Below are 23495 nucleotides of genomic sequence, written 5' to 3'. Positions count from 1 at the left end.
GAGTCTGTATATACACCATAGTTCCAAATATGAAGACAATCCAGTGTTTAGTTCTTGAGATATCGCGGCAACAAACAGGTGGGACGTACGGACGGACGGACGGACGGTCGTGAATACTATATCCCCCGCTTCGCGCTTTCGCGCGGCGGGGGATAAAAAGGCACCAGTTCACCACTAGATCTATCTATGTGCCAAGTTTGGTGAAGAAATATGGTACGGTTTTCAAGATCTGCTCCGGAAAAGAAATGTGACAGACGGACGGACGGCACCCATTCCTATATCCCCCTTCCACTTCCTGGCGGGGGATAATAATGGTATACGTATTAGTAAAAATAATAGAGAATATTTTCCATCCAATTTAGTTTAGTCTCATCATCGTTTTTGTACTAAAAATTCCCTCTGATATCATTGATTCGCTCCAGATAGTGGTGAGCTGGAGCCAATTTAACTTAATCTCATAGCGATCGTTAAATCGCATCAGCGTTTACACATAAAAAAATTCCCCTGTAGTAGCAGTATAGGTATATAAATCTGGCTCCAGTGGGGTTGCGGCAGAACCCCCATCACCTATACTACTCATGCAATCCAAACAAGGTTGATGAGGACCTTTTGGAAGATTTTTTACGACAATTTCTGCACCTCGCAAGCATATGTTACACAAATAGGGAGTTGTTGATAAATACACATTTAAAGAATTGCTAAATAATTTTAATAAATATCAGCAAAATGTTTACAAGTTGAAAGTGTATACAATGAAATGAAGCACACAAAAACTCTGTAACACCAAAGCTACAAGTATCTAAATAAACATAAGTATGTTATAAGTACCTAGCTAACAATTGCAAATAATTTGACTACCTTTGCAGGTAAACAAATGTAACAAATTCAAAATGGCGTAAACAAGCCACTTGGTGGGAAAAAAGACAAAGTCTTTTTACGCAAAAATCACCCACATATTAATACACAAAATGGTGAGAGTAATATGAAAAAAATACATCACTCATTGCAGATATAATTTAGAGTATTAGCAGAAGCTAAAAGCCTAAAAAAATCCAAAGTTGAGGAGCCGAGCTGAGACATGTCCTAGCTGTTTCGCAGCAGGCAGTAATATGCTCAATGATTTGCCATCAAGGTCACATGACAGCGGCGATGGTCCTTGCAAAAAGGAGGATTTGAAAACGGAGACATCTTTTTCTTCACCCAAGACAATCACTGAGTGCTGTCCTTGTTGTCGTAAGGTGAACAGTCAATGCATTAAGAAGAAATGCAAGTTAAGAAAAATTAGGGTTTTAGTAAAGTCTTTGAGAAGAAAATTTGAGGTGAATATTTCAAGAGTCCCATACTTCTACCTTACCTTTCATCAAAGCTGGAGAATACTCTTCTCATCGTGTCCTTCAGTGCTGTGTCCTTTCTATCTTCAGCTTCTGTCAAGTCTGCCAACATGTCCTCAATGTCTGGTGTCCGGTACCGTTTCCAACCTTTCTTAGATGACATCACCTCATACTCATTAGGTACCCGTTTCCATGCAACCTCTGGTATCTCCATTTGGTAGCGGTTCTTGGCGGTGCCCCAGTACACCATTGCCTGGAATGTAACACAAAATGTTAGTTGGCAGGATAGATAATGAAATACTCATCCAACTTTTCACCTTCAGATATATACTGAACTGCAAAAGAAACATCACCATGGATAGATATATGAGAAACCTTATTTGTCCAAACACTGCAAACATACTTTGAGACATATTAAAAAGATGAAACTTGGCGAAATTGATCATCAAGGTTGAAATTAATTTGTCAAATGTTCTTAAAGTGAAAGTCTCTGAGAAAATGGCATCACAAGTCAGGATCTCATGTGTCCACTATGTGCATTGATGACTACCATGCAACGTCGATACATGAAATGGATGAGGCGGTTGATGAAGGCCATAGGCACTTGAGCCCACACTCAGAGGAATGCCTGATGCAATTCAGCTGCAATTGTCGGCCTTGGTCGGACGTCATTCAGCCGTCTTTGTATCTCGTCCCACAGGTGCTCAATGGGATTTAAATCGAGACTGAGGGTAGGCCACTGTATGGTTCTGATGCCATTCTGTTGGAGGAAGTCTCTTGTTGCTCCCGCAGTTCAGGCACAGGCGTTATCATGCTGAAACTCGTGGTTGCGGCGACATGCCAAATGAGTTATGGCGTGTGGTGTCAAGACTTGATCAATGTACCAAGCTGCTGTGACACCATTGCCTCTCCCTGGACCGATGTTCTGGAAGACCACAGGGCTGACCCTCTTTGCCAGGCCAATTCCACCTCACACCATGATGCTCGGACCACCACACGAGTCTCTCTCAAAAACACAAGCATCGGAATAATATTCCCCCGGTGTCGCCAGACTCTCTCTCTGCCATCTGCTGTTGAGATATAGAAATGGCTCTCATCTGAGAAGAGGACTCTTCTCCTGTGCTGGTGGCGCCAATGTTGGTGCTGTGTTGCCCACTGAAGACGGTCCTGGCAATGACGTGGTGTCAGAATGGGTCCTCAGTGTGGCCTGTGACAGTGTTGGTGTCTGCTCGTCAATCGTCGACGTATGGTGTCCGCACTAATGTGTCGCTGGTGTGTCCCCATGGTCTGTCGAGCATTTTCCACAGCAGTAACAAAGCGATCTTGAAGATGCTGTCGCACAATCTGATGATCCTGACGTCGGGTGGTGACCCTTGGTCTTCCACTACGTTGTCGGTCATCTGTAGTGTTGGTGGTCTGGTACCATTGCTGGAGCCTGTATATGGTCCTTACGTGGACTTGCTGGGCGGTTTGTCCAGCTTCCAATTGTCCAAGGGCTTGGTGTCGCTGATTTCTTGTCAATCTTAGCATGTGGTAGCAATTCAATAACGAATAAATGTTATCCGATCTGGGTGGATTTTTATAGGGCAAGAAATGGGGAAACACATGTGCATTTCAATTTGCACGAAACTCACGTGCATTGGGTTACCATGGCCATTGCCGTGATGCGTATGGGCCATCGGTTTTATTGTCATATGCTTTGTTTTTTTATCTTCAAATTTCATTTTTCCGGACAAGGTAATGTTAAATTTTAGAAACTTTGACAAAATTACTCAGATATTTAAATAACTACATTTCATGCACTGTTACTTGGGGAACCATTTCTTTTGCGGTTCAGTATATATATATTTTGAAATTTCTGAATTGAGGATATGAAGAAATATAGTCAAATAGTTTTAGAAAGCAGATATCTGTCCCTCAAAGAATGCCTCCTTATTTTCATTGCTTGATCGAAGTTCACCCAAGATTCACCTGACAAGACCTCCCACGTAGGTTTGGAGTATCAAATCAGGAATGAAATATCTGATTTCAATGAGATCAGAATTACCTTGCGACATAAGCTTGACATCTTCCCTACCAATCCCTGTTAACAAGATGAGGTGGCATGGTGACCAAATTATATCTTTTTGACCACAAGTACATCTCTAGGAAACACTGACCATGCAACTAAGCCGATCTCGCTGTTTGTCCAGATACTGAACCAGTCTCTTCTCGATGGCTTTGATGTCCTGGGAGGCCTGGTCATAGTCCAGGTTGACCCCTGAAAAACACCATAGGTACAACTGCCTCACCTGTCATGACAAACATCACCTGATCTCATCAGCACACACTATTAGCAATGAAATGATCTTAACTATACTTCATGGATATAACTTCTTATCAGAGGCTTCCTATATCAGACTGGATATGTTTTATTAGTTTTTACACAAATTTCCAGACATTGACAACAATGTCCTACTTGAACATGTTTCAAGGAAACAGGATCTTACAATACTGCCCTGATGATGATAACTTTCACTTGGAGACTGGTTATTGAAAAACATAACAACAAGGAGTTTTCTTACCTTTGCTTGGTAATATAGTTCCATCCTTACGTGCTTTAGTGTGATCAAAAGCAGCCTGCCAAAGGTAATATGTATAACATCAAAACTTTACACATGTCTGTCAATGTCTAATGAGTGGCTACAACGACCATAATTGTCCGCAGTGAATAAATCCTTCAAATGACACGTACAACCTGAATGTTTCAATGTAATTTGCAATATTAACAAGATACCTGTTTAAAAAAACAGGGGGAGACATTATTGCCTTCAATTATTACTGCCATTCTCATTACAGCACTCCCAGATTGTAAGATGTGAAAACACCAAGCAATCTCACCCCGGCTCTTACAATTCTGCTTCAAGCATGTACATCCTTCCCTGCCTACGGCCATCACTCTCCCCGGCTCATACAATAGACCGATCCAGTCTGTCAATCAAAATTGGCGTATGCGTCAGTTTGAGCTAATCAGAAGACCGGACGCACTTTGCGGATTTGTCAGACTTACTTCCGGGGTCAAACAATACCCGAGAAGCGACGTGGCTACGGTTTGTCCTATTTTCACTCCCGATAGCCATTACATATTGCTGGGATTAGATGTTTACCTTTACCCAAACCCACAGAGTCAGGAGAAAAATGTTTGAGGCTGATCAAGATGTGCGGTAGGCCTCACTCATCATCAGTTAAATGTCGCCACCATCTTCCACGGGACCCACGTCTGCTCAAAGTAAGAATTTTCACGAACTTCCTCACTTTTGCACATATGCATATTCAATACGGGTAAAGGACAACACGTAGCAAGTTATGATTTTACGCATGTTAGAAACAAGGCTAATGCTTGTAACTACAAAATCATTTTTGAATTATGTATTTTGGCAACAGGTCATATTGCTGAAATGTGACACGCGAGACGGCCATGACACACTGTAAACAAAAATGACAGTGATCTGATTTCGGTTAGTGCACAAAATCTTGTATTATTCATACTGAAGTACAATCTGGTGGAAATTGTATTCCTCTCTCTTAGATATGATTTATTTTGTTACAGATTTTTAGATATGATTTAGTTTCAAAATCACAACAAGCCTATCTACTAATATTGCAAATTGCTCGAGCATAAGGCCAGGCGTTTTATATTTTTCAGATTACGGACCTGCCGACTCTAATTTTTGAGAAAATGTGAAAAAAAATTAAATCAGATTTCCATTTTTTTCCCCCCGCTGATAGCCGCGTAGTCATTTATTTTATTTGTTATCATCACCTTTTAATAAAAAAAACATATGGATTTACCGTTATAAACTACCGTAGTGAGATACATAATCGATCTTTGTTGATCTCAAAGCCAAACATGAATAGACTCCCTTGACAATTGTCCGTGTTGTAAGTGGTAGAATTTTTATTGTTACAGGGGGCTTTATCGTCACAAATGGCGGTCTTTTGAGCACAGAATATGTTCATAAAGTATGCCAGAGGCATTCTGCATTTGCCTGCATTCCCTTGCAAACATTCGAAAACATCTAATTAACATTCAGGATACAAACTGCATTGAGGATGTTAATTTAACCTTAGTAGATGAACAGGAGTAAATAATGTCGGTACATGCATCAACTCAAGAAATTTCGAAAGATGACATGTCGACTGAACTTAGTACAACAACTTTTCATACGTTGTTGGAGTTTGGGAATCGCAGATATATTCACGTCAAAACGAAAACCACCGATAAACTGTGTGCAAGTGCAACGGTTGAAGACCCCAAAACGGAACGGAGATAGCTATATTTTCAGTATTATTTTGATTATGTGTTTTTGGGAAGATGGTAATATCTCAGTGTTGCTACTTTCAAGTTCTTCTGACAAAACAGTGGCCAAGTAACTATGCGATATTTATTTTTTATATGTAATTTGCAGTGTTAGAATTAACATGAACAGTGATAGATATCAATATTTTCAGTATTTTGTTTGTTTTGTGCATTTTTGAAGACATTGAAGATCTCAGTGGTGCTACTTTGAAGTTTCTTCACGACAGTGGCTTTGACACATTAATCACTTATTAGTTTTGTGATATCAGGAAAAACAGGTTGAGTTTAAAAATAATGTTTGTTTTATTTTTGTTACACTCTTAGTTTTTTAAGTGAATCACTCTAATGCAGCAGAACTTGTAGCAATATTATGCTGTTGGCTCTATGATCATTTGGACATTCAGTATGTGAAGTTTGTGCTGAGGAGAGACTGTGCTGCAAAATACACAATAAACTTTCATGAAGTCATCAGTTTTTTTGTTTTTTTTTCCCCTCCTTTCCTACATCTTTGGTTGTAAAATTCTGTAATCTCCCCACACAAAAAAAAGCATCTGGCTTCTTTTTTTTCCCTCCTCCAACCCTGGACTTTGTGCTGAAAAAATCTGTAATCCTAAAAATAAAAAAAGCCTGGCCTAATATTGCAAATTACTCTAGCAGTAATAACCATTTTAACATATAAGTATAATCATTGTATTTCAGCATTTCTATGAAGAATGCAGTAATGAACTACCTGATCCTATTCTTGTAAAATGGAATCATCCCTTAAAGGTTAAAGAGGAAAGTTTCCTGAGAAATACTCTGAACTATTTGGACAGATTGAAATAAAAACCCATCTTAGTTAATATAAGACAATTATTGGTTTAGAATTGTTTGCAACATAAGTTATTCACTGGTAGTGGAAGCTTACTGATATACATTTTAGTGAAACAATATAACTGTTAAAAATGGGTTTTTCAGAATAAAAACGATGTTTCATTGGTCTGTTTTCAGTCGTACAAATGGGTATCTCTCATACCCTCACTTCTAGGCACACGTTTAAAAGGAAGCCAGAAGCTGGAATGTAAACATTGAACTGGTTCGTCCGGTTGCGCACGCACCTCCCTATGACATGTCACAAATCTCGAAGAATAAGCAATCATTCAGGACTGGACTGGATTACTGCCCTGTGGGGATGGCTGGGTGGGAACGTACAACTGAAAACAGACCAATAAAACACCGTTTTTATTCTGAAAAACCCATGTTTTAGTCTGTTTTTAGTCGTACAAATGGGTAGAATTCGACGGAACACTGGAAGGAGGGTCGGGAAAGTAATCAGGAAGTGCCCTCTTTCACGTCGAATGTACCAAGTTCCTCACCCCTGTAGTGACAATAGAACATTCGACCAGATGCACGGACGAGACAAGTTGTTTATCACGAACGCACAGCATGGTTAATGCTCTTCGACACACAAGTAACTATCGATGCGACAGGACAACTGCCACTTTAGCCGAATATCCTTTCTTTATTAACGAGGTCTTAAGCGAACCAAGGCGTGAAGCTTGAAGTTCTTTATCCCCGGATGCAAGTTGTCGGTGTGAGGATGAAGAAGGAGGTCGTCTCGATCTGGCAACGGGAACGGTGGCTGATCGATGATCTGAAAGAGTTCCGGGAACCAAGTTTTGTCCGGCAGATAAGGCGCGACCAAAAGCAGACGTAGATTGGCCGTTTGACGAACTTTCTCCAGTATCGATGGTAACAGCACCATTGGGGGAAACCCGTAAGCGTCTAGACCCTCCCACGATGTCGTTAGAGCGTTGTGGTCCCATACCCGTGGGTCTGGAACCGGCGACACGAATCGAGGGAGGCGGTTGTTGTAGCGGGTTGCGAAGAGATCTACTTGGGGCAACCAGAGTCGATCTGTCAGCAGATTAAAGACTGTCGGATGGATCATCCAATCCGTGGGAGACGTCTCGACAGGGCCTCGGCTATCACATTCTTGGCCCCCGGGATGTGACGGGCTCTTACGCCCATGTCCAAGTCGTCGACAAGGGTGAAAAACCTGAATGTCCGGTCCAGAATCGTTCCCTGTTTGTTGATGCAGTGGACGACAGTGGAGTTTAAGATTCCAGAACTCGACCGCCCGAATCACTGCTTCTATCTCGAGGCAGTTGATGTGGAGGACCTTTTCTTCTGGCGACCACAGCCCGGCCGCTTGGTCGTCCCCGAAGTGCGCTCCCCAGCCATCCAATGACGCGTCTACGAATAGGTGTAGTATGAACGGAGGCTCGCTCATAAAGACGCCTTCGCAAAGGTTGGACGGCTGGAGCCACCACTCCAGATGACAAAGTAGCTGCGCCGGAAGTGGAACCAGGAGGTTGGGAAACTCCAGGTAGGGGTACAGCAATCTCTGCAGTGGACGAAGTTGAAGACGACCTCGGCGAGTCAGGTCTTTGGCTGATGTCAACAGACCGAGGACTTCCTGCTACGTGTGCACCGACGCCGGGGCATGTAGAAGTCTTGGAACGCTGCTAACAATCTTGTCCCAGCGGTCTTGAGGTACCTTGACCAGATTGACCCCTGTCTGGAAGTGTATCCCGATGTACTGTAGATCCCGAGTTGGTACCAAGTCCGACTTTTGAAGATTGACGATCCACCCGAGGTACCGTAGTAGACTCAGGGTGGTCGCTAACTCTCCTTGAAGGGCTTCTGTGAACTGGTGAGCTTGGAGCCCGTCGTCTAGGTAGAAGGCGACCCTGATCGCCTGCCGATGGAGACAATCTACGACCTTCTTAATGATCCGTGTGAAGATGCACGGGGCCGTAGAAATTCCAAACAGGAGGGACGCCCACGGGTAATGAATACCTTGTTACGAATCGAAGGTACTTCTGGCACTCGGAAGCTATTGGTAAATGGAGATAGGCGTCCTGAAGGTCTATCGAGACGAGGAAGTCGTTCGGTAATATCATCCGACGCAGAGAGCTGAGGGATATCATGGTGAATGTGTCGGGTTGTTGGAGGTATGTTGCATTGAACTATTTGAGATTGAAAATAAGCCGCATCTTTGTGGAGTTTTTCTTGGGTACCAGAAAGATGGGCGAGTAGTACCGTGGCGATGGTGCCAATGTCCCTAGGCGAAGTACTGCCGCCTTTTCCACCAACGAATTGATGGCCTCCGTCAGCCAATCCGTTGGTGGAGTGTGGAATGTCAGGGATGACGTCAGTGGTGGCGTCGATCTCAGGCGTGGGGCGTAGCCTGTTGTCAAAATGTCTTAAAGCCCGAAGTGATGCATGTCTCAGACGTTAACCACTTTGGTGAAACCCACGTGCCTGGGTATGGTGTTGACAAATCTAGAAACATAATCTGGGCGAACCGGGATTCAAACCCACAATCACAGGTTTCTGGTGTGCCCAAGGGACGCAACTCTGCACAACAAATCGCAGTGCATTGGACGTCTGGGCCACCCATGCCCCTTTCTGAAGGTAAGGGTCGTTGAGGAAAGCCCACCTGTGGGCATAGTGATGAAGTCTCCCCCCTACCGGTAGCTCGTCTAAAGGTAGTGTCACCGGGGGAGACTGCAACGACGGTGACGACGGGAGAAGGGTCCTCACTTCTTCCCCCGCTGGCTCTTTCCCCCTCTGGGATACTTGGAAAAGGAGACCCGGCGACCTTTCCTGTCCGAATCACTCTTGTGGGACGTCTGTCGAGGCATGTCCCTACGAAAGGCCCGTTGCACATTCTCGTTTCTGTAACGTAGTCGTGGGGCGTTCAAAACCGGTGGCCGTCTGGACAGGATGTGTGAAGCCGAAATGATGATGTCACGCTCGGCTTCCCTGGAGTACTTGTCCAGAACTTCGTTGGTACGACCGTCAAACAACTGTTGCGATAACCACGGGGCCCGTAACAGTGTCCTGCCATGACGATCAGGTAGTTCAGTGCAGTCGATGTAACCATGGCGATGTGCCATAGTAATCTGGCCTGATACATATCGGGACTGGGCGAGGATGTCCGAGAGGCTGTCGTCACAATCAATCGTCGACGTCGATTGTGTAGGCATAGATGAAGGAGCTGGTGTACTGGTTGACGGTTCATGGACCCCCGACGTAGTCGAATCCTTCTTGGTCGACGCCGTCGAGGCGAGTACTGCTGCCATGATCTAGGCTATCAAAGCCGAGTCAATATGAAAGTGAGACGAGGGTGTCGTTCTGTCATTATCTCTACTGATCTCCCAGAAACTCCCTACGAGAACGTTGCACGTCCTCGTGGGGACGGGGGCTACAATCTCTAACTGTAGAAGTACTACGATCCCAATTGTAGTTATCGTCCGAATCATACTCTCGACGACCACAAAGCCGATGAACGTCCTCGTGTCGTTTACTGTCTCTCGACGAGGCACTCACCCTGTCGTCCCATCTGAGTTCACTGTCGTCCCACACGACGTCCCTATCGTCGGTGGTAGAACTAGATACAGACCGACTGGGGACCGTAGTCTCCTCATGGTCCTCGTCACCACCCAGTCCCGTCATAACGGGGGTGCCTGAGTGACGCTCTCGATCAACGAAGATCAACGAAGATCAGTCGTGCAGGTAGTATCATCAGCAGGCGAACGGTCACGTGACTTGTCGAAAACAGAAGTTGACTGAGGCGGGTCTTTATCAACTGATTTCTTGGGTGTGGCCGACTCGCCACCCACAGAGCTGGATGTGGAGGGTGCAGAGTCCAAGGATCCACCCGATGACCTTCTCTGCTTATAGCGCTGGTCAGTAGCCCGCTTCGCAAACGCACGAAGATACAAGTTAAAGTTTATAGAAGACAAGTGCTCAAATTCTTTACAACGTTTATCCCACGAACACGTTGAAAACCCGTCCTTAAGATGCAGGAAGGACAATACTTGTGAGGATCTACTTTAGATAGTTTTCTTTGACATGAGGCACAAATGCCCGACATGTTGCCACGTGTTAAATCAAGTAAAACAGTGAAACACGTGTTGAACACAAACAATGGATTACCAAGGATTACATTCCAGGAGTCTACAGGTAAGACATATTATTATTGCTTTATTAGAACAACAACTGTAGACAAGTGATAAGTACTAGTAGAATACAAACTAGCAGTCTACCGCGAAAGTCTTTCTAGAGCGACCAGCTCAGAGGCGCACTGAGAAATTTGTGACATGTCATAGGGAGGTGCGTGCGCAACCGGACGGAAACAAGTTTAATGTTTACATTCCAGCTTCTGGCTTCCTTTTAAACGTGCGACTAGAAGTGAGGGTATGAGAGATACCCATTTGTACGACTGAAAACAGACTAAAACATGATTATAAATGTCAAGTCATTTTAATTAATTTACTGGAAACAATAGCAAGATTTTTTATGAACTCAGAGTAACATGGTCAAGTAATGATATAAATTATAATCTAATCAAGTAATTAATAATTATTCCAACCAGTTATTTAATTGATGCCGTATAAAAGTCAGATTAATATGATGAGTAATTGCACTAACTAACAAACACTAAATGATTGATGGTACAACATCCAACTGGTATAAAACTTACCTTGTTGGCTCTTTCTATAGGACATTATATTATTTCTTTTTAAATAATATATTTAAAAAAAAGATAGTGTTGAAAGTTATTACCAGTATAATAACGCATACTTATTTCAAGATACAAAGAATTTGTAAAAGCAAAGGCAGTATCTCTTTGTCACACCCTGATCAGGCATTATCCAGAGTGCCTGATCAATTCAGATACAGAATAGTTAGTAGTTAGTATCATAGTTTTACTCCTCTTTTAGCAATATTCCAGCAATATCACTTCGGGGGACACCAGTAATGGGCTTCACACATTGTACCCATGTCGGGAATCGAACCGGGGTCTTCGGCGTGACGAGCGAACGCTTTAACCACTAGGCTACAGATACAGAATAAATTATATAATTCTTAATAGATTTCATCTATAACTGTGATGAATATTAAAATGTATTTAACCCAAAATGTAATTCTTTACCATGATTTGAGGAAATTGTCAAAATTTGATAATTGAGCAAGAGCTAGTGTTTATTAAGGATATTGGTTGTTGACATATTGTTTAAGTTTTGGTTATGATAATGTTGAGAATGAGCTTCAAATTTACTTCACAGTGATTTCTGCTGCCATTAGGGCATTTTCAAGTTGGATTTTTATCTTTTGATATGACTTTACCAAATTTTAGAACAACTTTAGGACATTATGGATGACAATCAGTCAGTATCCTAGAAAAGGAACTGGTCTGAATCCCTGTTTGTTTTTATTATTTAAGGAAAAGTCATGCTCACACCAGTATTTGTGAAACATACTTGGGCCATAACTCTCCCCTGCTCTTACAGTTCTGTACATCCTTCCCTGCCTCCGGCCATAACTCTCCCCTGCTCTTACAGTTCTGTACATCCTTCCCTGCCTCCAGCCATAACTCTCCCCTGCTCTTACAGTTCTGTACATCCTTCCCTGACTCCAGCCATAACTCTCCCCTGCTCTTACAGTTCTGTACATCCTTCCCTGCCTCCAGCCATAACTCTCCCCTGCTCTTACAGTTCTGTACATCCTTCCCTGCCTCCAGCCATAACTCTCCCCTGCTCTTACAGTTCTGTACATCCTTCCCTGACTCCGGCCATAACTCTCCCCTGCTCTTACAGTTCCGTACATCCTTCCCTGCCTCCAGCCATAACTCTCCCCTGCTCTTACAGTTCTGTACATCCTTCCCTGCCTCCGGCCATAACTCTCCCCTGCTCTTACAGTTCTGTACATCCTTCCCTGCCTCCAGCCATAACTCTCCCCTGCTCTTACAGTTCTGTACATCCTTCCCTGACTCCAGCCATAACTCTCCCCTGCTCTTACAGTTCTGTACATCCTTCCCTGACTCCGGCCATAACTCTCCCCTGCTCTTACAGTTCCGTACATCCTTCCCTGCCTCCCGGCATGCTGGCCAACCCCTATGTCCCAGATTTGTACTTAAAGACTTACATCAAAGAATGCCAAGTCTTCGCTGATGTCAGGGAAGTGTCCCTGGTCTGCCTGGGAGCAGCATATGGAGATAGTCTTCTTCAGTAGTGTGGACCTGTACAGAGTACATCTCAGGATCTTCAGTCACAGGACACAATGAAAGTAAGTCTTTCTGACTATAGCCCTCATCACCAACACACATGAGTTATGAGTTACTTTCACTACACTTGCATGGATACCACACACACACACACACACACACACACACACACACACACACACACACACATGAGTAACAACCTCCAGAACAACTTGCATGGATACTACACTTTAGCCATCCACACACACACAAGTGAGTAACAACCTCCAGAACAACTTGCAAGGATACTACACTATAGCCATCTACACACACACACACACACACACACACACACACACACACACACACACACACACACACACACACACAAACACACACACGTGAGTAACAACTTCCATGGATACTACACTATAGCCATCCACACACACACACGTGAGTAACAACCTCCAGAACAACTTGCAAGGATGCTACACTATAGCCATCCACACACACATAAGTGAGTAACAACCTCCAGAACAACTTGCAACCATACTACACTATAGCCATCAACACACTTAACCATCAACACACACACACAAAAATACAAGTAACAACCTCTCCACACACACACACACACACACACACACACACACACACACACACACACACACACACACACACACACACACACACACACACACACACACACACACACACACACGAGTAACAACTGCCAGAACAACTTGCATGGATACTACACTATAGCCATCCACACACACACACAAGTGAGTAACAACCTCCAGAACAACTTGCAAGGATGCTACACTATAGCCATCCACACACACACAAGTGAGTAACAACCTCCAGAACAACTTCCATGGATACTACACTATAGCCATCCGCACACACACAAGTGAGTAACAACCTCCAGAACAACTTCCATGGATGCTACACTATAGCCATCCACACACACACACAAGTGAGTAACAACCTCCAGAACAACTTGCATGGATACTACACTATAGCCATCCGCACGCACACAAGTGAGTAACAACCTCCAGAAGAACTTCCATGGATACTACACTATAGCCATCCACACACACACAAACACAAGTGAGTAACAACCTCCAGAACAACTTGCATGGATACTACACTATAGCCATCCACACACACACACACACAAGTGAGTAACAACCTCCAGAACAACTTGCAAGGATGCTACACTATAGCCATCCACACACACACAAGTGAGTAACAACCTCCAGAACAACTTGCATGGATACTACACTATAGCCATCCGCACACACACAAACACAAGTGAGTAACAACCTCCAGAACAACTTGCAAGGATGCTACACTATAGCCATCCACACACACACAAGTGAGTAACAACCTCCAGAACAACTTCCATGGATGCTACACTATAGCCATCCACACACACACAAACACAAGTGAGTAACAACCTCCAGAACAACTTCCATGGATGCTACACTATAGCCATCCACACACACACAAACACAAGTGAGTAACAACCTCCAGAACAACTTCCATGGATGCTACACTATAGCCATCCACACACACACAAGTGAGTAACAACCTCCAGAACAACTTCCATGGATGCTACACTATAGCCATCCACACACACACAAACACAAGTGAGTAACAACCTCCAGAACAACTTCCATGGATGCTACACTATAGCCATCCACACACACACAAACACAAGTGAGTAACAACCTCCAGAACAACTTCCATGGATACTACACTATAGCCATCCGCACACACACAAGTGAGTAACAACCTCCAGAACAACTTCCATGGATGCTACACTATAGCCATCCACACACACACAAACACAAGTGAGTAACAACCTCCAGAACAACTTGCATGGATACTACACTATAGCCATCCACACACACACAAACACAAGTGAGTAACAACCTCCAGAACAACTTGCATGGATACTACACTATAGCCATCCACACACACACACACACACACACACAAAATACAAGTGAGTAACAACCTCCAGAACAACTTGCATGGATACTACACTATAGCCATCCACACACACACACACACACCAAGTGAGTAACAACCTCCAGAACAACTTGCATGGATACTACACTATAGCCATCCACACACACACAAGTGAGTAACAACCTCCAGAACAACTTCCATGGATACTACACTATAGCCATCCACACACACAAGTGAGTAACAACCTCCAGAACAACTTGCATGGATACTACACTATAGCCATCCACACACACACACACACACACACACACACAAGTGAGTAACAACCTCCAGAACAACTTCCATGGATGCTACACTATAGCCATCCACACACACACAAGTGAGTAACAACCTCCAGAACAACTTCCATGGATACTACACTATAGCCATCCACACACACACACAAGTGAGTAACAACCTTCAGAACAACTTGCAAGGATGCTACACTATAGCCATCCACACACACACAAGTGAGTAACAACCTCCAGAACAACTTCAATGGATGCTACACTATAGCCATCCACACACACACAAACACACAAGTGAGTAACAACCTCCAGAACAAATTGCATGGATGCTACACTATAGCCGTCCACACACACACACACACCAAGTGAGTAACAACCTCCAGAACAACTTCCATGGATACTACACTATAGCCATCCGCACACACACAAGTGAGTAACAACCTCCAGAACAACTTCCATGGATGCTACACTATAGCCATCCACACACACACAAACACAAGTGAGTAACAACCTCCAGAACAACTTGCATGGATACTACACTATAGCCATCCACACACACAAGTGAGTAACAACCTCCAGAACAACTTGCATGGATACTACACTATAGCCATCCACACACACACACACACACACAAAAATACAAGTGAGTAACAACCTCCAGAACAACTTGCATGGATACTACACTATAGCCATCCACACACACACACACACACACACACACCAAGTGAGTAACAACCTCCAGAACAACTTGCATGGATACTACACTATAGCCATCCACACACACACACACACACTAACACAAGTGAGTAACAACCTCCAGAACAACTTGCATGGATACTACACTATAGCCATCCGCACACACACAAGTGAGTAACAACCTCCAGAACAACTTGCAAGGATACTACACTATAGCCATCCACACACACACAAGTGAGTAACAACCTCCAGAACAACTTGCATGGATGCTACACTATAGCCATCCACACACACACAAGTGAGTAACAACCTCCAGAACAACTTCCATGGATACTACACTATAGCCATCCACACACACACAAGTGAGTAACAACCTCCAGAACAACTTCCATGGATACTACACTATAGCCATCCACACACACACAAGTGAGTAACAACCTCCAGAACAACTTGCAAGGATACTACACTATAGCCATCCACACACACACAAGTGAGTAACAACCTCCAGAACAACTTGCATGGATACTACACTATAGCCATCCACACACACAAGTGAGTAACAACCTCCAGAAGAACTTCCATGGATACTACACTATAGCCATCCACACACACACAAACACAAGTGAGTAACAACCTCCAGAACAACTTGCATGGATACTACACTATAGCCACACACACACACACACACACACACACACACACACACACACACACACACACACACACACACACACAGACACACACACAAAGTGAGTAACAACCTCCAGAACAACTTGCATGGATACTACATTATAGCCATCCACACACACACACACACACACAAATACAAGTGAGTAACAACCTCAAGAACAACTTGCAAGCATGCTACACTATAGCCATCCACACACCCACACACACACACAAGTGAGTAACAACCTCCAGAACAACTTCCATGGATGCTACACTATTGCCATCCACACACACACACACCAAGTGAGTAACAACCTGAAGAACAACTTGCATGGATACTACACTATAGCCATCCACACACACACAAGTGAGTAACAACCTCCAGAACAACTTGCATGGATACTACACTATAGCCATCTACACACACACACACAAGTGAGAAACAACCTACAGAACAACTTGCAAGGATGCTACACTATGGCCATCTCCACACACACACACACACACACACACACACACACACACACACACACACACACACACACACACACACACACACACACACACACACACACACACACACAAGTGAGTAACAACCTCCAGAACAACTTGCATGGATACTACATTATAGCCATCCACACACACACAAGTGAGTAACAACCTCCAGAACAACTTGCATGGATATTACACTATAGCCATCTACACACACAAGTGAGTAACAACCTCCAGAACAACTTCCATGGAAACTACACTATAGCCATCCGCACACACACACACACACACACACACACACACACACACACACACACACACACACACACACACACACACACACACACACACACACACACACACACACACACACCAAGTGAGTAACAACCTCCAGAACAACTTGCATGGATACTACACTATAGCCATCCACACACACACAAGTGAGTAACAACCTCCAGAACAACTTGCATGGATACTACACTATAGCCATCCACACACACACAAGTGAGTAACAACCTCCAGAACAACTTGCATGGATATTACACTATAGCCATCTACACACACAAGTGAGTAACAACCTCCAGAACAACTTGCATGGATACTACACTATAGCCATCCACACACACACAAGTGAGTAACAACCTCCAGAACAACTTGCATGGATACTACACTATAGCCATCTACACACACAAGTGAGTAACAACCTCCAGAACAACTTACATGGATACTACACTATAGCAATCCACACACACACAAGTGAGTAACAACCTCCAGAACAACTTGCATGGATACTACACTATAGCCATCTACACACACACACACACACACACAAGTGAGTAACAACCTCCAACCGAACAAGATGCATAGATACTTACTTAAAATTAGAAGTGTGAGTCTGCAGTTTCTGTGCCATTTGAAACGCAGATTTAAATCCCCCAAGTGTTGCAAGAAAATCTTCTATCTTTCTTTTGCTGAAAATCAATGTTCACTCACTATGTAAAGCAGTCATGTAAAAGAATGGCGTTATGCTTGGGAGTTTTTGTGTCAGAATGGCTTGGGAGTTATTCTGTGTCAGAATGGTGTTATGCTTGGGAGTTTTTGTGTGTCAGAATGGAGTTATGCTTGGGAGTTTTTGTGTGTCAGAATGGTGTTATGCTTGGGAGTTATTGTGTGTCAGAATGGAGTTATGCTTGGGAGTTATTGTGTGTCAGAATGGTGTTATGCTTGGGAGTTTTTGTGTGTCAGAATGGTGTTATGCTTGGGAGTTATTGTGTGTCAGAATGGAGTTATGCTTGGGAGTTATTGTGTGTCAGAATGGTGTTATGCTTGGGAGTTATTGTTTGTCAGAATGGTGTTATGCTTGGGAGTTATTGTGTGTCAGCATACCTACCTGTAGGTGACTTCTTCATACAGGATGGCTCGGCTGTCCGGGTGGTTCCTGCTTCTGCAAGCTGATCCTAATGTGTGGATTCTGTAAATAGGGGAGATGCTTTAGCAGTATGAATGAATAATCTATCAATCAGAGCAATATTTGGTAAAGCAAGATAATTTGCACTAGCTGCACAAGCGGCCCGTGAAGATTGCGGGGTAGAACAGATGTTCAGGAACCCATACTTGCTGTAAAAGGCGACTATGCTTGTCGTAAAAGGCGACTAACGGGATCGGATGGTCAGGCTCGCTGACTTGGTTGATACATGTCATCGATCCCAATTGCGTGGATCGATGCTCATGATGTCAATCAATGGATTGTCTGGTCCAGACTCGATTATTTTACAGACCGCCGTCATATAGCTGGAATATTGCTGAGTGCGGCGTTAAACAAACAAACAAACAAACAAACAAATAGCTGCACAAGCTGTGATGCAATCTTAAACACTGTTCCTTCAGTGTGTTCTGGCATTCCCACCTTACCGGTACGTACCTGCTGAGGAGTCTCTCCAGGTCAGGTAGTTTCTTCATGACCTCCACCATGTCCACCAGCAGGTCCTGTGAGGCCATCAGGTCTTCCACAGCATCTAGGCGATCATTGATGGCTGCCGGGCTACACAGAGGCGCACACAACCACTGGCGAAACAATCTCTTGCCTGTACAGATTGACATAAAAAAACACTTCACACCAGTTTTTTATATGTTTATAAATGTTCTATCAATATCACAGGGAAGTAAATAGCATAATCATATCATCCAATTATGGCATCAAAATGTTTACCCGAAGCTTTCTCACCAAGCAAAACCACTACATATTTCGCCTACACAACGGTTTGCTAAATGTCGCCCCACAACAGTCAACTAATGTATTAAGTCCACACAACAGTGCACTAATGTATCTAGCACACACAACAGTGAACTAATGTATCCAGCACACACAACAGTGCACTAATGTATCTAGATCACACAACAGTGCACTAATGTATCCAGCACACACAACAGTGCACTAATGTATCTAGCACACACAACAGTGCACTAATGTATCTAGAGCACACAACAGTGCACTAATGTATCTAGCACACACAACAGTGCACTAATGTATCTAGCACACACAACAGTGCACTAATGTATCCAGCACACACAACAGTGCACTAATGTATCTAGCACACACAACAGTGCACTAATGTATCAAGAGCACACAACAGTGCACTAATGTATCCAGCACACACAACAGTGCACTAATGTATCCAGCACACACAACAGTGCACTAATGTATCCAGCACACACAACAGTGCACTAATGTATCTAGCACACACAACAGTGCACTAATGTATCTAGCACACACAACAGTGCACTAATGTATCCAGCACACACAACAGTGCACTAATGTATCCAGCACACACAACAGTGCACTAATGTATCCAGCACACACAACAGTGCACTAATGTATCCAGCACACACAACAGTGCACTAATGTATCTAGCACACACAATAGTGCACTAATGTATCAAGAGCACACAACAGTGCACTAATGTATCTAGAGCACACAACAGTGCACTAATGTATCCAGCACACACAACAGTGCACTAATGTATCTAGCACACACAACAGTGTACAATAAGTTTACTTTACACAACAGTGCACTAATGTATCTAGCACACACAACAGTGCACTAATGTATCAAGAGCACACAACAGTGCACTAATGTATCTAGCACACACAAAAGTGCACTAATGTATCAAGAGCACACAACAGTGCACTAATGTATCTAGCACACACAAAAGTGCACTAATGTATCTAGCACACACAACAGTGCACTAATGTATCAAGAGCACACAACAGTGCACTAATGTATCTAGCACACACAAAAGTGCACTAATGTATCTAGAGCACACAACAGTGCACTAATGTATCCAGCACACAACAGTGCACTAATGTATCAAGAGCACACAACAGTGCACTAATGTATCTAGCACACACAACAGTGCACTAATGTATCAAGAGCACACAACAGTGCACTAATGTATCCAGCACACACAACAGTGCACTAATGTATCAAGAGCACACAACAGTGCACTAATGTATCTAGCACACACAAAAGTGCACTAATGTATCTAGCACACACAACAGTGCACTAATGTATCTAGCACACACAACAGTGCACTAATGTATCCAGCACACACAACAGTGCACTAATGTATCCAGCACACACAACAGTGCACTAATGTATCCAGCACACACAACAGTGTACTAATGTATCTAGCACACACAACAGTGCACTAATGTATCTAGAGCACACAACAGTGCACTAATGTATCCAGCACACACAACAGTGCACTAATGTATCCAGCACACACAACAGTGCACTAATGTATCCAGCACACACAACAGTGCACTAATGTATCTAGCACACACAACAGTGCACTAATGTATCAAGAGCACACAACAGTGCACTAATGTATCTAGAGCACACAACAGTGCACTAATGTATCCAGCACACACAACAGTGCACTAATGTATCCAGCACACACAACAGTGCACTAATGTATCTAGCACACACAACAGTGTACAATAAGTTTACTTTACACAACAGTGCACTAATCATGCTAATGTATCCAGCACCCAACAGTGCACTAATGTATCCAGCACACACAACAGTGCACTAATGTATCTAGCACACACAACAGTGCACTAATGTATCTAGCACACACAAAAGTGCACTAATGTATCTAGAGCACACAACAGTGCACTAATGTATCCAGCACACAACAGTGCACTAATGTATCAAGAGCACACAACAGTGCACTAATGTATCTAGCACACACAAAAGTGAACTAATGTATCAAGAGCACACAACAGTGCACTAATGTATCCAGCACACACAACAGTGCACTAATGTATCAAGAGCACACAACAGTGCACTAATGTATCTAGCACACACAAAAGTGCACTAATGTATCAAGAGCACACAACAGTGCACTAATGTATCTAGCACACACAAAAGTGCACTAATGTATCTAGCACACACAACAGTGCACTAATGTATCAAGAGCACACAACAGTGCACTAATGTATCTAGCACACACAAAAGTGCACTAATGTATCTAGAGCACACAACAGTGCACTAATGTATCCAGCACACAACAGTGCACTAATGTATCAAGAGCACACAACAGTGCACTAATGTATCTAGCACACACAAAAGTGCACTAATGTATCAAGAGCACACAACAGTGCACTAATGTATCTAGCACACACAACAGTGCACTAATGTATCAAGAGCACACAACAGTGCACTAATGTATCCAGCACACACAACAGTGCACTAATGTATCAAGAGCACACAACAGTGCACTAATGTATCCAGCACACACAACAGTGCACTAATGTATCTAGCACACACAACAGTGCACTAATGTATCTAGCACACACAACAGTGCACTAATGTATCAAGAGCACACAACAGTGCACTAATGTATCTAGAGCACACAACAGTGCACTAATGTATCCAGCACACACAACAGTGCACTAATGTATCCAGCACACACAACAGTGCACTAATGTATCTAGCACACACAACAGTGCACTAATGTATCTAGCACACACAAAAGTGCACTAATGTATCTAGAGCACACAACAGTGCACTAATGTATCCAGCACACAACAGTGCACTAATGTATCAAGAGCACACAACAGTGCACTAATGTATCTAGCACACACAAAAGTGCACTAATGTATCAAGAGCACACAACAGTGCACTAATGTATCTAGCACACACAACAGTGCACTAATGTATCTAGAGCACACAACAGTGCACTAATGTATCCAGCACACACAACAGTGCACTAATGTATCAAGAGCACACAACAGTGCACTAATGTATCTAGCACACACAAAAGTGCACTAATGTATCAAGAGCACACAACAGTGCACTAATGTATCTAGCACACACAAAAGTGCACTAATGTATCTAGCACACACAACAGTGCACTAATGTATCAAGAGCACACAACAGTGCACTAATGTATCTAGCACACACAAAAGTGCACTAATGTATCTAGAGCACACAACAGTGCACTAATGTATCCAGCACACAACAGTGCACTAATGTATCAAGAGCACACAACAGTGCACTAATGTATCTAGCACACACAAAAGTGCACTAATGTATCAAGAGCACACAACAGTGCACTAATGTATCTAGCACACACAACAGTGCACTAATGTATCAAGAGCACACAACAGTGCACTAATGTATCCAGCACACACAACAGTGCACTAATGTATCAAGAGCACACAACAGTGCACTAATGTATCTAGCACACACAAAAGTGCACTAATGTATCAAGAGCACACAACAGTGCACTAATGTATCTAGCACACACAACAGTGCACTAATGTATCAAGAGCACACAACAGTGCACTAATGTATCTAGCACACACAAAAGTGCACTAATGTATCAAGAGCACACAACAGTGCACTAATGTATCTAGCACACACAAAAGTGCACTAATGTATCTAGCACACACAACAGTGCACTAATGTATCCAGCACACACAACAGTGCACTAATGTATCCAGCACACACAACAGTGCACTAATGTATCTAGCACACAACAGTGCACTAGTGTATCTGCAGCCACCAAACGGCCAGCTCTAGTGGTTTTTACATAATGTGCAGGCACTAGAGGGATCAAAGCACTATAATGTCCCTCTTACCAAACGGAGTGCAGCACTGGTCCAGTCTCTCCAGCAGAGTGCCCTCTGTGGTCCCGGTCATGCAGTTCTCCACCAGGTCCAGGTTCAACAGGGTCACCCCGTCCAGCACCTGCAGCAGAATCGGCAGCACTCCACCGTCACAAGCCTCTCAATATCACACAACCAGCTTATGCCAACAGCCTAAATAATTTTTAAAAAAGAATATTCCCCATTACACTTAAACAGAACAGATTTTCTCAACATTAAAGTGGACATTAAGGTATTTCGGTACCATGTGTTTCTGTGAGAACTGTGCAGCAGTCTTCTTTACAGTGGGAGCAGAGTCAACCGGCCGGTACTGTACAAACTTCCTCATACTCAGCAGCTCCTGGTCCAACAGAGAGTACTGGAGGTACCTGCACACATGACGATATCACATTACTCCCTGTATATGACACTCACACTACACCACATTAGTCCCTGTATATGACACTCACACTACACCACATTACTCCCTGTATATGACACTCACACTACAC

At 43.4% G+C, this 23495-nt stretch overlaps 1 protein-coding gene across 1 annotated transcript in view; it reads right to left on the bottom strand.

Annotated features, from left to right (window-relative positions):
* Positions 1-23495, bottom strand: part of LOC124136458 (DNA mismatch repair protein Msh6-like) — a 141619-nt gene that overhangs the window by 60695 nt on the left and 57429 nt on the right. Inside the window, exons 18-26 of the mRNA XM_046502374.2 lie at positions 23249-23372; positions 22978-23086; positions 18752-18914; positions 18221-18301; positions 17706-17801; positions 12649-12742; positions 3896-3950; positions 3491-3591; positions 1355-1584 (exon numbers count right to left, since the gene is read on the bottom strand). Coding sequence (XP_046358330.1) covers positions 1355-1584; positions 3491-3591; positions 3896-3950; positions 12649-12742; positions 17706-17801; positions 18221-18301; positions 18752-18914; positions 22978-23086; positions 23249-23372 — 1053 coding nt within the window. The remainder of the gene's footprint in view (positions 1-1354; positions 1585-3490; positions 3592-3895; positions 3951-12648; positions 12743-17705; positions 17802-18220; positions 18302-18751; positions 18915-22977; positions 23087-23248; positions 23373-23495) is intronic.

This window comes from Haliotis rufescens, unplaced genomic scaffold, assembly GCF_023055435.1.
Source record: "Haliotis rufescens isolate VD_foot unplaced genomic scaffold, xgHalRufe1.0.p SCAF_1, whole genome shotgun sequence".
Classification (NCBI taxonomy): Eukaryota; Metazoa; Mollusca; class Gastropoda; order Lepetellida; family Haliotidae; genus Haliotis; species Haliotis rufescens.
This window is presented reverse-complemented; position numbering and strand designations above follow the sequence as displayed.